Genomic DNA, 16,594 nt, shown 5'->3' on the forward strand with positions numbered 1-16,594 from the left:
AAGATAAGACAAAAAGTATAGACCAACCTGGGTGCACAAATGCTTCCTTTCGGAGTTATAGGCTCCCAAAAATGTGAAAAAATGAACTTTAAAGGTCCATAGCTCCAAAACTATGGGGTCTACCATAGTCGGGTCAAGACTTTACTAAGGAACTAATATGTGCTCTATCCAAAAATACATGCTTCAGAATCCTGCAGTACTTCCGCGACAATTTTTATAGGTAGTTAGAGTACTTTAGATTATACGCCCGTAACCAAACTGCCTGTACAAAAATTGTTACGTGGGTACCTTAGGATTCTGAAACATGTATTTTTGAATAGAGCACATATTAGTTTCTAAGTGAAGTCTTGACCAGACCACGTTAGGTGCCATACTTTTGGAGCTATGGACCTTTAAAGTTCATTTTTTTTCCCATGTTTTTGGCAGCCTATAACTCCGAAAGGAAGCATTTGTGCACCCAGGTTGGTCTATACTTTTTGTCTTATTTTGGTGCCACGAATCACCTCCCAAACGTTGTCGGTGTTGTTTTGAAACACTCTGTATATATAATGTCCCTATGGTCCGTCTATGTCAAGTGTTCGAAGAGGAAAAAATTAGTTGGCTGACCATTTTATTATCAAGTGTTTTTTGTTTGTTTGTTTGTGAATTCGTACATAATTTAGAGACCAATAATAATAATAGTAATACATTTTTTAAATAGTTTTCTCATAACTCATAGCAGCCATTTTTGTTTGACTATGTGCTGATTCCTGAATTTGTAGGGGTGTGCGTTAACTTATGTTAATCAGATTTAGTGAACCTTTCATTAATGAAAAAAAGTATATATATATTCAGGGAAGAACAGTGAACCTTTTTCTATTTAATGAAATTTTATTCAAAACAGTCCAAACCTACCTAAACAATTGACATAGAAATTGACAAATTGGCCATATTTGCAGGCATATCACCCCCAATAAGGAATGTAATTTCAAGCTTAACTGTTTCGGGGTGTGTAGCTACCTGAAGGTACTTCATGAAATAATAATAATAATAATAATAATAATAATAATAAACATTGAGAGTTGCTTTCTCCTTCACAAGTTACAATGTTTTATCTGTTATTCTTAATCTAATATTTATAAATGCATCTGTGCAATATGTTACACTGCATATATTGGTATCATATCTGTCGTAACTTTAACCGCATATAATTAGTTCTTCCAGTATTTTTAACCAATCCATGCCATCTGTGCAATATGTTATGTTGCATATATTGGTGTCATACCTGTCTTAAGTTGAACAAATTCATACATGCTATCAAATTAACCTATCAATATTATACAATGGTATGCATCTAAATAAAGTAAACTGACTAGTCAGCAGGAAGATTTTGATTGAGTCTATTCATAACTACGTCTTTTCGTTTTCATTAGCAGTGGATTGCTCATACAACCCGAATCTGCAACTTCTAATAAAATTTTGGGTACTTTATGAGCTTCAACTCTATAAACTCTGGATGATATAAGTGGAGAAGAGGATAGAAAGAACAGAAAGAGCTATAGTAACACAAATTATTCTTTGTTTTACCTAACTAATTTGATATAACTAACTGTATGGCCTATGGACAAGGAAGTTCAACACCACGTTCACAAAAGCTCCCCATAAATCTGATATGTTCAACGTTTTTTCATTTATATGAATGATTCAAACGTCTCAAGTTTTTGTCCTAAAAAAGTTTGAAACAGTCTTACATCTGCAAAGGTATATGAATTCATTACAACTTTAAACTTGCTTATTTGCTTGCGAAATTTACGTCTTTACTGTCATTAAAAACAAAAATTCGTATGTTTTTCGTTGTTTTATCAGATTGCTGACTGAGGTGTCATCTGAATGGCTGTTGTCGTAAAGCTGGAAATATCCTGCAGTGTCTTAAGGTTTGTGTAAAGGGACAAGTTTTGCCGATAGATGTCACTACAGTCTTCGTATCTCTCTCATGTATTTTTTACCTTACACGAAAATTCACGATTTTTCTTACAAATTTCAATGTAGAGACTTCAAATTTTTAGAGAAGGAATTTCATAACCTATCGAAGGCAACAATCCGTGTCGATTTTTTATTTAGAATTTTCTTCATTGTTGAAATGGCTTGATTGTTGAAATGGATATCCAAACCTTTAACAATATAACTGTTCCAACAATGAAGAAAATTCTATATAAAAAATCGGCACGAATTGTTGCCTTCGATAGGTAATGAAGTTTCTTCTCTAAAAAACTGAAGTTTCTACGTTGAAATTTGTAAGAGAAATCGTGGAGTTTCGTGAAAGGTAAAAAATGCATAAGAGAGATACGAAGACTGTAGTGGCATCTATCGGCAAAGCTTGTCCCTTTGCACCAACCTTAAGGTGGATGTGGTACACTGTGCCCTTTGGATAACCTCATGAACGAAAATCTAAAGGACTAGTTCGAAGCGACCGAGGCGACCACAAGTTTTCCAATTTTGTCAGACCTCTCTAAGCAGCTCAATTTCTTATTAAACTTACGGCTGTTTTGTGGGACTATTCACACATCCATTCAAACAGAGCCAGCTTTCACATTTTACTGAAGTATGTGCTGTTAAGTTGGTTAATGATACCGTTACAGTGAATGTCTCACGCCATAAGAATGTAACTCACCACAGATACGACTACATAATTACTGGAGTGTGAACTCACTCGTGGGTAAGCGGTTACTTTCCGCTCGATTTCCAGTGGAAGCAAATGTGTTTCCTACTGCATGCTCCCTGTAAGTTTATTTGTATAGATGAAGTAAAGGGAAAGCTCAACTCGAATCACCTACTACACAATTACTGAAGTATCATGAGTATGAATGTACGAACAAAACCCGTATGCTGAGGATTTGATCACCTTAGTGCTCACATAGATATAGTGCGACATTGTTAACACAAGATACGCCCTATATCAAATATCTTATGATTCCCTGAGGGCAAAGAACCCCCCTACTCGAGAGATAGAAACATTAAAATAAAATATCTAGGCCTAAGATTCTAGGCTAAAAGCGATGAATGGAGAATATATATATATATATAAATGATTATAGAAAAATCAATAGAATGTGAAAATCGAAGAAAACAATGACCTCGACGCAGAAACATCCTAAACTACTAAGAAAAGTAACCGTAAGAGAGAGAAAGACATGCAAAGTTATGTTAAATGGATCTGTTTGTATCCTTAAAATAAATAAATAAATAAATAAATAAAAACTCGAAATGTCAGCAGTTAATCCAGATGCCCCTAAATGGAATAATTGCATCTCACATTCGCGTTCAAACGCCATGACTGAACATAAAGATTACTACAAAAGTACTTTATTTGGAAATATTACTTACAAAAAGTAACAATAAATCGTACAAACTACCGTTTACTAGTGTACCGTTTACGTTTACACAAAGATCACTCAAACCAAATATAGAGTTTTAATTTTCTTTTCATTACCTTGGAGCCCAACTCTTTCCAACATTTGTAATGGATACCAGATCATTGGTTTATTTCCTATTGGAAGCAAACACTTAGGTCTAAAGGCTGTCAGCTCCGTCATTCTTGACCCTTTTCCAGCTGCCATTACCACAGCTTGAAACTCGCTCGCCACCATCTTGCTTTTCGCTTTCACACTGTATTCAACTGTAATTAAAAATAGTAATTATTATTAAATAAGAAAATAAAATAAAATAAAAAACACGTGTTTTAAACTACAATTCGCCAATTCGCTAGCGCATGCTTAAGGGTATTCACTAAGCTTATTCCACTTCACTGAATTTTGGTGAATTAAGAGAATGAAGAATATAAGAAATACCAAGTAAGCTAGGAAGTATCTATAAAATACTATTCTAATAAACCAATAACTGTTTCCAATCCTTTTCTTATACACCAGACATTTGACTGCGCAGTTTGAGGGGTTATAATTGTAGGGCGCTCAAATTTATACACTATACGAAATGTTTTGAAAACAATTATTATTTATTTATTTATTATTTATTTATTTATTTCATAAGGACAACACAGCAGGCTTAATGCCCAGTTATAGTGTCGTATACAGAATTATTTAACATACACTATTATACATATACAAATATACGTTATCTAGTTATACATAAGTTATTGCATGATAATTCTTTTGAACTTGTTCTCTGATATACTAAACACATCTATTACATGAAGTCTAATCATTTCATTATATGAAGCACACATTCTCCACAGAGGAGACTTATGTAATATTTTTGTTCTCGCTTTTCTACAATAGAATGTCCCAGCGTTTGCTGTTCTAGTCTTACCTGTTGGGACACGTAATAATACTTCTGAAACTAATTCTGGACAATCAATTTTACCATTTAATAATTTATGTAAGAACAACAAATCAAAAACACATCTCCTTTTTTCTAATGTTTGAACATTAAAACTCCTTACCAAGTCTTCATAGGAGACATACTTTGGATAGAAACCGGTTTTCTTGTATGTAAGCATTTTTAAGAATTTAAATTGTATATTTTCTATTGCATCAGTGTATTTAATAACATTTGGTGTCCAAACAGTACAACAGTATTCTAATTTTGACCTCACATATGAAAAATATAACCTTATAAATGTTGATTGTTTGCAGAAATCCTGTCCTATCCTATAAATTAAACCTAGGTTTCTATATGCATTACTCGTTATCGCATCAATGTGTTGAGTAAAGGTTAATTTGCTATCAAATATAACTCCCAGATCTTTGATAGTATTTGGGGTAGACAAGGAAGTACCATTTATTGTATACGTAAAGTTAATTTGATTTCAAATTATAGCCTTTTGCAGGTACACTATCTGGCTCATTTCCCAACTTTTTTATATTATTCGTTGTTTTTAAACTATTTGGCTCATTTCCTAACTTTTTTATATTCTTCATCATTGTCTTTTACACTATCTGGCTCATTTTCCAAATTTTCCAATGTTCTTCAATGTCTTTAAATTGCTCACTAAAAAAAAAAAAAAAAAAAAAAAAGTAGTATGTAGTGCGGAAGGATGAAGTGGGCGTAGGCTTAGCGAAGAGCCTTAATATATTATTATAACAAGTTCCTTTATGTAATTCAAGGGTATGTGAAGTGTGAACAATGGGGAAAAAAGCTGCAAACAAACAAACAAACAAACAAACAACAAAAAAAAAAAAACAACACTCCGTATTTTAAAAACGTTCTTTTCCACATAACAGAACAAAATATTTACTGCAGGCGATGTCGTAGGTTGCTTTGAATCAATACTTCGATATGCGAAGACATCTGCTTCAGGACTTACTTGACTGAAGCAGCATTTTGGAAAGTTCATAGGAGAAATTCACTATTAAACAATGAATTGCATGTATACATATCGGGGTTGGCTGGTTTAAACCAAGGTGATAAATAAATAAATAAAAAAAAAAAAATTAAATCGTGTGAACTTCATAGTGACGTCTCCACATATCAAACCATCTGCATTATGTTTACCTACTTTTCATCTTTTAATCAAGGGGTCCCGTGTTCAATTCTCGGTCGAACCACAACCCATCTTTTAAGTGTAAACCAAGTAGCGATTCGAGGTGTCCATTTAAGCGAAAGTCTTCTCCGTGATAACCTTGGTATTTCATAAGGATGTTAAGCCTAAACATACGAAACGAAACCAAATTATATATTTCTACTTGCCTGAATGCCTGTTGTTTTATAAAGAAGCCAAGGTTGCTTGAATATATTGATAGAAATTGGCAAAATTTATCAACTGCCTACGTAGCTTTCAACCTCAGCTTGGATTCGACTTTGTTTTAATTTTATTGAACGATACCTACATACCAAATTTGTAATTTAATACATCAGTTTTAGCGTAGTGATTATGATACGTTCACCTTAAAATTTTACATACAAATACATTTAAAGTAATAACAAGATTTTCCCAATGGCTAAGGCGGGAGTTTCTCGATTTATATGTAATTCTGTATAATGTTTTTACTTGTGTAACTGTTTATCTTTTTGTCCTTCTGAAATGACTCTTGACATTTATATTAACAACTAGGCCTATGTAAAGATCAGTACAACATATTTTTATCAGGAGTCCTTCGTGAGTGAGTCGGCAATCTTATTTGTGACCAATTAGTCCTGGTTTTGTCTCGAAATGGACAATTTCTATTGGATGAAAGCCGAGAAGCGGTTTGGATTTCGCTTTAAGCTTATGTAACCCCTTCCAGCATAACCTAGTTGTTCCATAATAACATCAAGGTGAAACAAACTACATAATTTCTGTCCATATCTAATATAAATACATAGAGTACATTATTTAAACCAAAGAAACAAAAAAAAAAGAACTTTTTTTGGTTTTTTCAATAAAAACCATGGTTTTTGCCACCCCTGATACATATATTAAATTAAAGAGATGATGGTTATGATTATTCGCCCATATCCTTTTTACAGATTTATTATGAACTGCGATATACTTCAAAGAACACTCATTTCTGTGAAAATGCGGTTCTGGCGTGGGAGTGATTTTAGCTGTTCACTTTGACAGTAGAACTTAGGAGAGGGGGAGAAGGGGATATATAAAAAAAATAAATAAATAAAACTTAATAGCTCTTGCAATACCAGACCGATCTCGATAAAATTTTCATCATAAATCAGGCTCAAACTTGAGATGGTATGGTCATATCACTTTACCTGTGCAACTTAGGGAAGGAAGGGGAGGAACATTTATAAATGATCGAAAATGACCGATATTAGTATCAAATCTATAGTTTTCGGGGTTGCTGAGATCCACGGTCACAATTCTGATGCTGATTACATCCACATTCAACACCGCAACTTGGGGAAGGGGAAGAAAGGAGATATAAAAATGATCGAAAATGACCAATTTCAGTGTCGAATTCAAGGTTTTCAGGGTCGCCAAGATGAACAGTGAAACCTTCGATCCCGTTTACATCCAAATTCAGCCCAGCAATTGGGAGAGGGAAATACATCAATCTGATCAAAAGTTAACCATATTATTGTCGAATCCATAGTTTTCGGGGTCGCTGAGATGAACGGTGACACTTTCGATGCCGTGCCTGGGAACATGGAGGAGGAGGAGGGGAACATATATATATAAATGATCGAAAATGACCGATATTAGTGTCGATCCATAGTTTTCGGGGTCGCTGAGATGAACAGTGATCTTTCCGATTCCGTTTAAATCGATGCCACTAAAAACAAAAACAGCATATTTCACTGGTATGAAACACATGAGATACGGAGTTCTGCACTTAATGTTCATTTTAACCCAGCGAAGCGGATAATCAATGCTAGTTATAAATAAAAATAAAAAATAATGAAAGCAATAAAATTAATGAAATAATTAACATAAGTTTAAAATAAACTGTAATTGTAACGATATTTAATTGTTAAATATTGAAATATAAAATTATATCAATTAAAAGTATATCATAATAATTGAACAACCAATCCCCAAATTAGTACAGCTCTGAAGATAACGTTGCTAAGTAACAGAGTTTTATACTCATTTTTAATACATTATTGATACGAGGCGATCAAGATGGTAGCCGAACTGATAAGTACTTGACCGTCAAACTCTCATTTTTTTCAATTTTAATGTTTTAATTAGTTTTATTTTTAGACAAAATAAGAGCTTGATATAATTATTAAACTATTTAGCATAACATAACAATGTCCGGCGCCACTACCCGCCATTACTTTTATAATTATTAGTGACTAGCAGCGTTCACCCCGCTTCGCTGCGGTCACCCCGGAACGCAATAAACTTTGTTACTTAGATAATTTTTACTTTTTCGCTTTCAAATTGCAGTAAATGTTAAAATTATAGCGCCTGTCATTTATGTTAACCCGCCGAGTCACATGGTCATGCGGGTTGCATATAAATACGTTTATTTTTACCTATGATGAACTAATAACAAAGGATTTGTACGTATGGACACTTGAATGGTCAATTATCTCAAGACACTGGTAATTAAAAATTAAAGTGATATGATAAAAACCATCTAGGGTCCAAATCATAATAACCCCCCAAAAATGAAAGAAATTGGTTCAGCCGTATTAGCGTGATGAGTTCACAAAGGATTTGTGCGTTCTCTTTTATATATATAGATAATAACTTTACTTCGACTGGCCATTCGTCTATGTGGACGGGCCAATTTGAAACTGAATTATCTAAATTAATATTCATAATTATTTAATATTAGTGATAAAGTTGACTAGGTTATATAGAATGGACTACATACATATTAAAACTAGTGGAGAGCACAAAAACAGGATTTTCGGTTTCCGCTTTTTTTTTTTTTTTTTTTTTTTTTTTTTTTTGGAAAAACCGAGACCGGTTTCCGAGCATCTTTATATGAAAAAAAAAAAGATTTTTCTTCAATACTGGTTCGATTTTTCACCAAATCCGGTTCCAGTTTTCTCCAAAATCCAGATAGTTTTTCTTCACTTTTTTTTACCAAAACCAGTTTCGGTTTTCTCAAACTGGTTTTGGGGAAAACCGAAAACGATTACGGCGAAAACAACAGGTTTTTGGAAAAACCGAAACCGGTTTTGGTGAAAAACAACCGGTTTTGGAGAAAACTGAAATGTTGTCTTCGGTTTTTCTTCCGGTTTCTACAAAAGCCAGTTTTGCCCATTCCTAATTAAAACACCAGCAAGGGTTTGGACAATAGAATTATTGGACCCGCCTTCACTCGCTATCGCCTGCTCGGCATTACTATGTGAATTGACTATTGAGCTTTGATAAAGGAAGCAATCTGGCTACTAACCCATCTTCAACTATGTGTGCGGACTAGGACTCTAGAGCCTTGGGAATGTTGTGGAACACAGATCCCCCACCCATATAGGGGCCTAGGTTGGTTCCTTTCTGTACAAAAGTATATTTAATTCACATAGTATTGCCGTGCGAGCGTTAGCGAGTGAAGGTGCGTTAAAGCCCCGTAGGGCACGTTGTTTTGTCATTATTACAGCTAAATGGGAAGGGGAACCTGTGTTCTAGAACCTTTCCAAATTATTGATACTTTAACCAGACTTACTTTATTTTTATTTTATTTATTTATTTATTATTATTATTATTATTATTATTGATAATACGTAGTTCCCATACAATACATAAAACGCCAGTACCAGAACCTTAAATATATCACTTTTAATATCGGCAATCTCGGGCCCATGTTCGTGCCAGTTCAGTTATGTATGTGATGTATTACTTAGAGAAGGATCTTGTCCGGGATCGGGAGGCCTAGGTCCCCCAGTTTTTTGAGAGACAGAAATAATTGAAAGTTTATAGTAAGCGTTGCTTTTTTCTTTGGGGGGGGGGGGAGGATTTTTGAAACATTAGATATAGTTTCAATTTTTCTGTTATGTAATGTGTAAAATACGTTTGAAGTCCACAATGAGAATGTCCAATCTAGCCATAATATCTATCGGGAGAGAGAAAGAGAAGTTAGAAACTTCTGCAGGACCTTGTGTAAATTCACGACATATCTATTATAGTCTGGATTCTGGCTGCCCCCATCCAGTTTTTAACCCTACTGTAATTATTAAAATAATTTTCAATCATTTAACACAATTAAACTTTAAAACAGGTTGTTTAAGCTTATGGGTGAAGTCATATAGTTTATATCTCGTGGTGTAACAAATGGAAACGAAAGATAACGAAGGAAGCGCTTTTGAAATGTCAGTAAAATAATATAAACACAGATGGAATATTATAAGTCTTACTGAATTGCAAACATTATAAAACTATGTGAGATATGTGTCAACATGCTTAAAATGTTTTTGCAGTAATTCTAATTGCCAAAAGGTGTATTCTTAGAGTTAAAACTATCCCTACATTAAAGTTAATCAACAGCTAATAGACTACGTTCGTTATTTCTACATGCTACTTACAAAGGCTAGACGGAGTGAATGTTTATTTCAGTAATATTTCATTAAAGTTTGCTTAGATAGTAATTAAATGTTAAAATTTTAAAGTTTCTCTTTCACGCTAAGGTTCTAAAATAAATATTAGAAGCATATTTAGAATAAAGGTTGATTGCTTAAAGATGCATAAAAAAAGAAGGAAAAAAATTCTGCAGATTGTGGGACTTGAATTGATGATTACCGAAAAAGTCAAATAACTGCAGATTGCATGCTACCCAATTACTCTAGCAAGATGAATTGGAGTACTATTTCTTTGGAAACGTGTTTTCGAAGATCATAAACAGAAACTGTGTTGTATTTCTAATAAAGCATAAAATTGCCTCCCTTTAAATGTTGCTGCGCGTTTACGAAAAACGAACTTACAATTTGGAGCTGAAAGTTTCGGGGATTTATTTATTTATTTATTTTTACAAATGTTTTCTTCTCCTTTAATTACATTTCCAAAAAGAAATACGAAATTTTCACTATGTAGAATGAAATTATTATTATTATTATTTTTAAAGATGCGACATCTATTCTGGACAGAAAGGCAGGCTATCGTTCATGTTACCGGTAACTGCGTGGCTGTGTATCGAATTCAAAGAATGATAGTATGTATGGCTATTTACGGAGTGGTTAACCTATCGGCTCGGTAAGTGTGAATCCTCGGTCGTCTTTTTTCTTTGATTGCATATCCTTCATTAGTTTATCCTGTTCCGATGACTGTGATTTGTTTGCATGACGTACAATCACGCGATCAGATCACTGAATCCTATTTGTTGTAATTTGTAGTTTGAAGCTTTCACGATTCGAGTTCGAAATTCTTCAAAGCTTGTCGAGCATTACCTCATTTGATTGTTATTTACGAGCCGACGATTTCGTCGTAAACTTTCTCCCAATTTGTGTGTCGGCTGTATAATTAGAAATACTAACCGATCATTTTTGCAGAATGATATAATGTACTTTGTTATATAATAATTGCATGCTGGGCTTAGTTTTACCTGCACAGTTGTATTATTTAACAATTTAATTACAAGTATCGACACTTCCGATGTTCTAAGTAAAATATTTCAGGTCAATAGAAAACACGTAAATAAATTGTGAGTTTATGGCATGTTCCAGTTAGTCTTCTTAAGCCTCGAAAAGCAGTGCTGAAAATAGAGTACGGAAGAGAACAGTAGAATAGGGAAGGGTTAGGTTAGGTATGTTAAGTTTAGATGCTTTCAGTGAATATTAATCCCGTGATATTTTCTGTCAACGTAAAGATAGTACCTAGAGCAGACGTTGTAAAGCAGACCTTAAATTGCAACTAAAAAACTTACACACGCAAGAAACCAAATGCAGTATATGCTATCAATAATAGTATAAGTGATCACAACTGTCACCTACTATACATACATCACCTGCGTTATTCTCGTCTTTGACAACTGTTTACACCTTCTTCCTCGTTCGGTTCAGAGCTATCTCCTTAAAATCTGGAATGAATGAAATCTTTCAAGGAAGAAACCTCAACGAAAAGTTACAACAGAATATCCTATCTATCTTCCTTAACACTAATCTTTCTGATGCTTAGTTTTTAAAATAATTTTATTTACATTAAACATTGCCGAGCAAGTATAATTGCATTTGGAATTTCATCTTAGAACTTACTTATCGTTTGTTCATTTCAACAAACTAATTTAATATGTACTATGCCTTGGATGAACAGATGAGCAGCGAAATGCAATAGGTTGTTATTGTTTATGAGATGAATTAAGTTATTCATACCGTATTACAATGTTTTTCTAAATAAAATGGAAAAGCTTATTAAGAAACGAAAACATATGGAATTTGGAGACATGTTCGAATCAGGCTCACCGAAGAAGAAACAGGAAGGTAAGATTTATTTTATTATATTTGCTGGATCTGTTTTCGTACAGGTTGACAATCTGGTATGAGATAAATAAATACATAAAACGTTTCTTGAGTTTTACGGTTTTCAAAGACCACAAAAGAAGTCATATTCAATTAGTGGCTACACTTTTATTAGACATATTAGCATCACGAAACGTGCAGGTCAAATTTAGACGTACCACTTGAAAGATTATTATTTCCGCTATTTTCCTTCTTATTTGTCTCAAAAATATTTGCGCTGGGCGACATGACAATACCCCACTTACCGTAGATGAAGCTCGATGGAACTATTAAGAGAACCTATTGAATAATTACAATTCTTTTGCGATTTGGGTATAAATATAGCGTCCGCAAATATGCTGTTAAAATTACAATGCAGAGAACATAAACCAACCTGTGTTAGGTGGCTGCTTTACACAAATACTATCTAACCGAGTCAGGGCAGAGCAAAGCCGGTGAGTTCGCGAGGATGACTCCGAAGGGAACAGGCGCCTCAGGGACAAGTGGGTATGCATGTAAGCAAAGGTAGTGAAAACATGAAAGTTTTTCGTAGGGATACAATTTTCGACAGTACTAGCAGTGGTTTCAATGTTTTACTTGTAAACATAAGGTACAATTCTTGTACACTGTGCAGAAATACTCCGCCGGGGCAAAGGGATGTAGGTTATACGGCCGTTTTTATATACACTTACTTATTTTAACCGTTGCAAAGCAATTGTGATGATTTTACACGGGTTTACTCGAGCAGACGGATCTACCCAATAGGAAGTTTATAGATAAACTACGATGTGAAACATTTTTCTTGAAAGAATGAGAATGTAAATGTAAGTAATTTGTGTTAGTGCACAGAATATTGAAATTAATTTTGAATGGTAGTGAAAGGCGTTTTGAAGGTAAGAATTATTACCAGTATTTTAGAAGCTCTAACCTAATATAAAAATGTAAGAAATGTGTAAAAATTTGGTAGAGCCAACCCGAAAGCTCAAGTAATAAATTTTACACTAGATAGTAACCTACAGTTGTAACATAAAATGCAGCTGTATTAGTATTTATGGGATAGTTTTGGGGCTTGGGGGCCAATACAAAGTTAACCTAACCTAACCTAAGCTAATCTTATCTAGGTAAACGATTAGCAGAAGGGGTCCAGAAGTACATAAACAATACAAATTTTACGGGAGAAATGGAATATGCAAGTTCTTAGATCTAACATAACCTAACCAAATGTAACCTAAACTAATCTGAACTAACTCAAACTAACCTAAAATTGATAGATATAAGCGAAATTCTATCATTTTTTGAAAATTATGTTGGATCCCTACACTAATATAATCTAACAAAGTAACCTAACCTAATCTAAACTAAACTAACCTAATGTGAACAGAAACTACCGAAATTGCAACATTAAAAAAAAAAATAGCTGGAGCTCTTTTGCTAAACATTGTCCCTAATCTAATATAACCTAACCTAACCTGAACGAACAAAAACCAGAAAGCATACCAAGAAAGTAAGAAATTTTTACTCAAAAAAATCTGGCCCCGTAAATCCAAAAATATGCCGTACTTATTATTTAATTTTGCCACCTGCAGAAATTTGCACCTTACAAGTCTTTCCGTGCAGAGTAGGAAATCTTACCTGTAAATTTTGATTGTTCTTTCTAAAAGACTAAAAGCTGCGTAAGTGCTATCCAGGTGTTTTTGTTTAAACTAAGGAGTTATTGTTTTCGATTGTTCTTATCCATGAGAACAAACCACTTGTTGGTTTCCCATGCTAAAGTTTTCCAGGACTTCAAGTCTGATGGTCCAACAATACCCAATGATTTTCATGCATAGTGAATTATTGCAACTGAGAACTGCCGCCAAAACCCCGACTCTCGGTCCGCACCTATCATAACAAACGTGGTGCCGTAATTTTTCCCGTGCCCCCAAAAATTGCGCGCGTGACAAGACGATATCAGTCAGATATGAATGGCTAGTTATGATGGTTACTATTTCAGAACTTTAAACAGTAAAAGAAAAGTGTTATTTCCTTAATAAAAATATAGATGAAAATGGGCCTCATCAACATCCTGTCAGGGAAAGCATGTCAGTTTAGATGTTCACGATGTTTTAGCTCTTGTATTAGCATCAATTTGTACGGGTAAAAAATGCCAATTCGAGTGCAGAAATTAGGCTCTGAAACCTTGAGCCTAGTTGAGGTCTTCGATGGGTTCGATCTGAAATATCCGAAGTAATGGAATGTCGACGAACCGAACAGCAAAGTCTAGTTTCAATGGCGTGACGTACTGCATCGAAGTTTTCTGTAGGGTTCCCACTCGTCCTGGAAATCTTGGAAAAGACCTTGAAGATGCATTTGTACTTGAAATTTACAGAAATACTGAATGTCAGATTTTTTATAATTATAATGAAGATTTTAGTTAGTTGCTGTGTTTGCTATTTCTGATTTTGTGCTGAATAATAATTTGTTATGATCCTGCATGTTTGGGTGGTTGATGGACGTTCTTTCTCCCAACAGGATGGTTGGCTGGAAGAACTTCTCTTTTCTTCTTTCATCTACTAGTCTTTCATCCAGGGTTTAAACCAGCTGTACATATATATATATATATATATATATATATATATATATATATATATATATATATATATATATATATATATATATATATATATATATATATAAAAGGTTTAAACCAAAACTTGAAAAATGTTCGTAAAAGTGTAAGTGTTCATAAAATCTTGATGAACACACATTTGTGGGTTATCACGTTTCACTTCAGTATATTATTCGTATTATATTCAGACCTAAATTCCCCATTCATTACTCAACGAGATTATACTACAAAAGCAACTTGATATATAATAAAGTTTATGAATGTTTCTTTTATGATTTTTAATAATTTGTTATAATTGTTATGCAATTCCAATCAAAAGAAAAATTCTAAATATGGTTTCGTTTTAATAATGTTTCAGAGTGTCTACCGGTCACGAAAATCATGAAAAAGTCACGAAATCAGAAAACGGTCATGAAAGTCAAGAAATTTAGCTTTTGGGTCACGAATTTTTTTATCTGTACAAATATAAGAACAGACTGGAAAATTTTATTCTATAAAACGTCAAAATTCACCACCAAAAATGGCTACGCATTCTTCTATCGCATGCATGAAAATTCGGCCTAATTTGCACTTAAATTCGCTCTTCAGAATGTTAGGAAATTTTATAGTTTGGTTAAGAAAAGGTCACGAATAAGTTACGAAATTTCATTTTGGAGTTTTAGTAGACACCCTGTGTTTAATATTGATAAAATACATCGAAATGCCGTACTTTTTTGCGAGGGGGGAGGTCATACAAACCCCACGAGAGGCATTTATTGAAATCAGAAGTATCTTTGGTATCTATTTATGTATAAATGGGTTAGAGCCAAAGTGAACTGAAATAATTCGTATCTTAATTCACTTTTCTTACTGATATGCAAATTAAATTGTATTTCTTTAACTTGGAGTGATAAAAGTCGTAGTGAACTAAGTTGGACTAAATTAGATCTTCTGTACTCTGCAGTACTTCCAAATTGTCTATATGTAATTCTGTATAATGGTTTCCATTGCGCAACTGTATATTTTTGTCCTTCTGAAATGACTTGACAATTATATTGACGAGTATGTAAAGATTAGTACAACGTATTTTTATCAGGAGTCCTTCCTGAGTGAGACGGCAGACGTATTGCATTTTTGGCCAATTAGTCCCGGTTTCGAGTCCAAATGGAGGACAGTTCCTCTCGGGTGTAAGCCAAGAAGCGGTTTGGATTCCGCTTTAAGCTTATATGATTCCTTCCAGCTAACCCGGTTGTTGCATAATAACACCAAGACTAAACAAACTTATTTCTGTTCATATGTGATATAAATAAATAGAGCAAATTATTTAACCCCCCCCCCCCAAAAAAAAAACGTGGTTTTTTGGTTTTTTCAATAAAAACCATGGTTTTTACCAACCCTGCTGTCAACTCATTCTTGGATGCTGTCACCAGCACTATCCTCCAGAAACTGTGCTTTGTACCAGTATCAATCCTCCATGATCAGTCTATTTCGGCAGCAGTACTTACTCTTCAGTAAAATATATGCTGTTTGTGAATGCTATTTGTGACAGGGTCATATTTAGGTGAAACTCAATTCCTTGCTATAACAGCAATATGGTGATTGTATCAAATGTGGACTTGTGATTTGCAACTTCACAAAATCCCCGTAGTGCATGCAGAGAGAGGAACGTGACTGAAAGGGAAAATCTCCAGTTTAGAATTGAATGCCAGACATTACTGTCCAAATTCCTGTTGTGTGTCATACAGGAGAGTCCACTGTAAGAGATGCTATGTAAATATAGGCTTGTAAGAGACCTTACATGCCTAAATCCAGATAGTGTGTCATCCATAACGTTCCGTGGTATCCTTCAGTCATTGTTGGGGAAGAAATGGGCTACACTCGAAAAATATGATCAGCTGTTTGTTTTGTGTGGAAAAATACTGGTCAGTTTGAAGATGCACTTGCTGGATATAAGTTGGACCCTGAGAGGCTGGATTGTTTTTGCACAAAAAAACTGTTGGATGGTTGGGAAAAATTTAAAGATTGTTTCTAATCATATCTGGTTTTGTCTCATAGATAGGCTGCTGTAGAACGAAGTTATAGCATAAATAAAGTTCTGCTTGTTGAAAATATGAAGGAGAAATCATTGATTGATTCGAGATTGGTGTATGATAGCATTTCCCATAAAGACCTTCCTTCAATTAACATCACGAA

At 34.1% G+C, this 16,594-nt stretch overlaps 2 protein-coding genes across 6 annotated transcripts in view; one reads left to right on the forward strand and one right to left on the reverse strand.

Annotated features, from left to right (window-relative positions):
* The window catches only part of eIF2Bgamma (eukaryotic translation initiation factor 2B subunit gamma), a 40,852-nt gene extending 29,393 nt beyond the window's left edge, over nucleotides 1-11,459 (reverse strand). The window contains exons 1-2 of one of the 4 annotated variants that reach the window (XM_081742614.1): nucleotides 11,325-11,459; nucleotides 3,470-3,655 (exon numbers count right to left, since the gene is read on the reverse strand). In XM_081742614.1, coding sequence (XP_081598740.1) covers nucleotides 3,470-3,626 — 157 coding nt within the window. In that variant the 5' untranslated portion in view covers nucleotides 3,627-3,655; nucleotides 11,325-11,459. Of the gene's footprint in view, nucleotides 1-3,469; nucleotides 3,656-10,922; nucleotides 11,122-11,243 lie in introns of those variants that run through there. The other 3 variants (XM_081742613.1, XM_081742612.1, XM_081742615.1) reach the window with 3 other exon arrangements.
* The window catches only part of LOC145673172 (uncharacterized), a 76,909-nt gene continuing 70,742 nt past the window's right edge, over nucleotides 10,428-16,594 (forward strand). Inside the window, exon 1 of one of the 2 annotated variants that reach the window (XM_081742617.1) lies at nucleotides 10,428-10,573. Coding sequence is in view for 1 of the 2 variants with exons in the window: in XM_081742616.1 (XP_081598742.1) it covers nucleotides 11,715-11,796 (82 nt within the window). In the remaining variant the exon portion in view is untranslated. Of the gene's footprint in view, nucleotides 10,574-11,595; nucleotides 11,797-16,594 lie in introns of those variants that run through there. The other variant, XM_081742616.1, reaches the window with a different exon arrangement.

This window comes from Thermobia domestica, chromosome 16 (assembly GCF_964235325.1).
Source record: "Thermobia domestica chromosome 16, izTheDome1.hap1.1, whole genome shotgun sequence".
Classification (NCBI taxonomy): Eukaryota; Metazoa; Arthropoda; class Insecta; order Zygentoma; family Lepismatidae; genus Thermobia; species Thermobia domestica.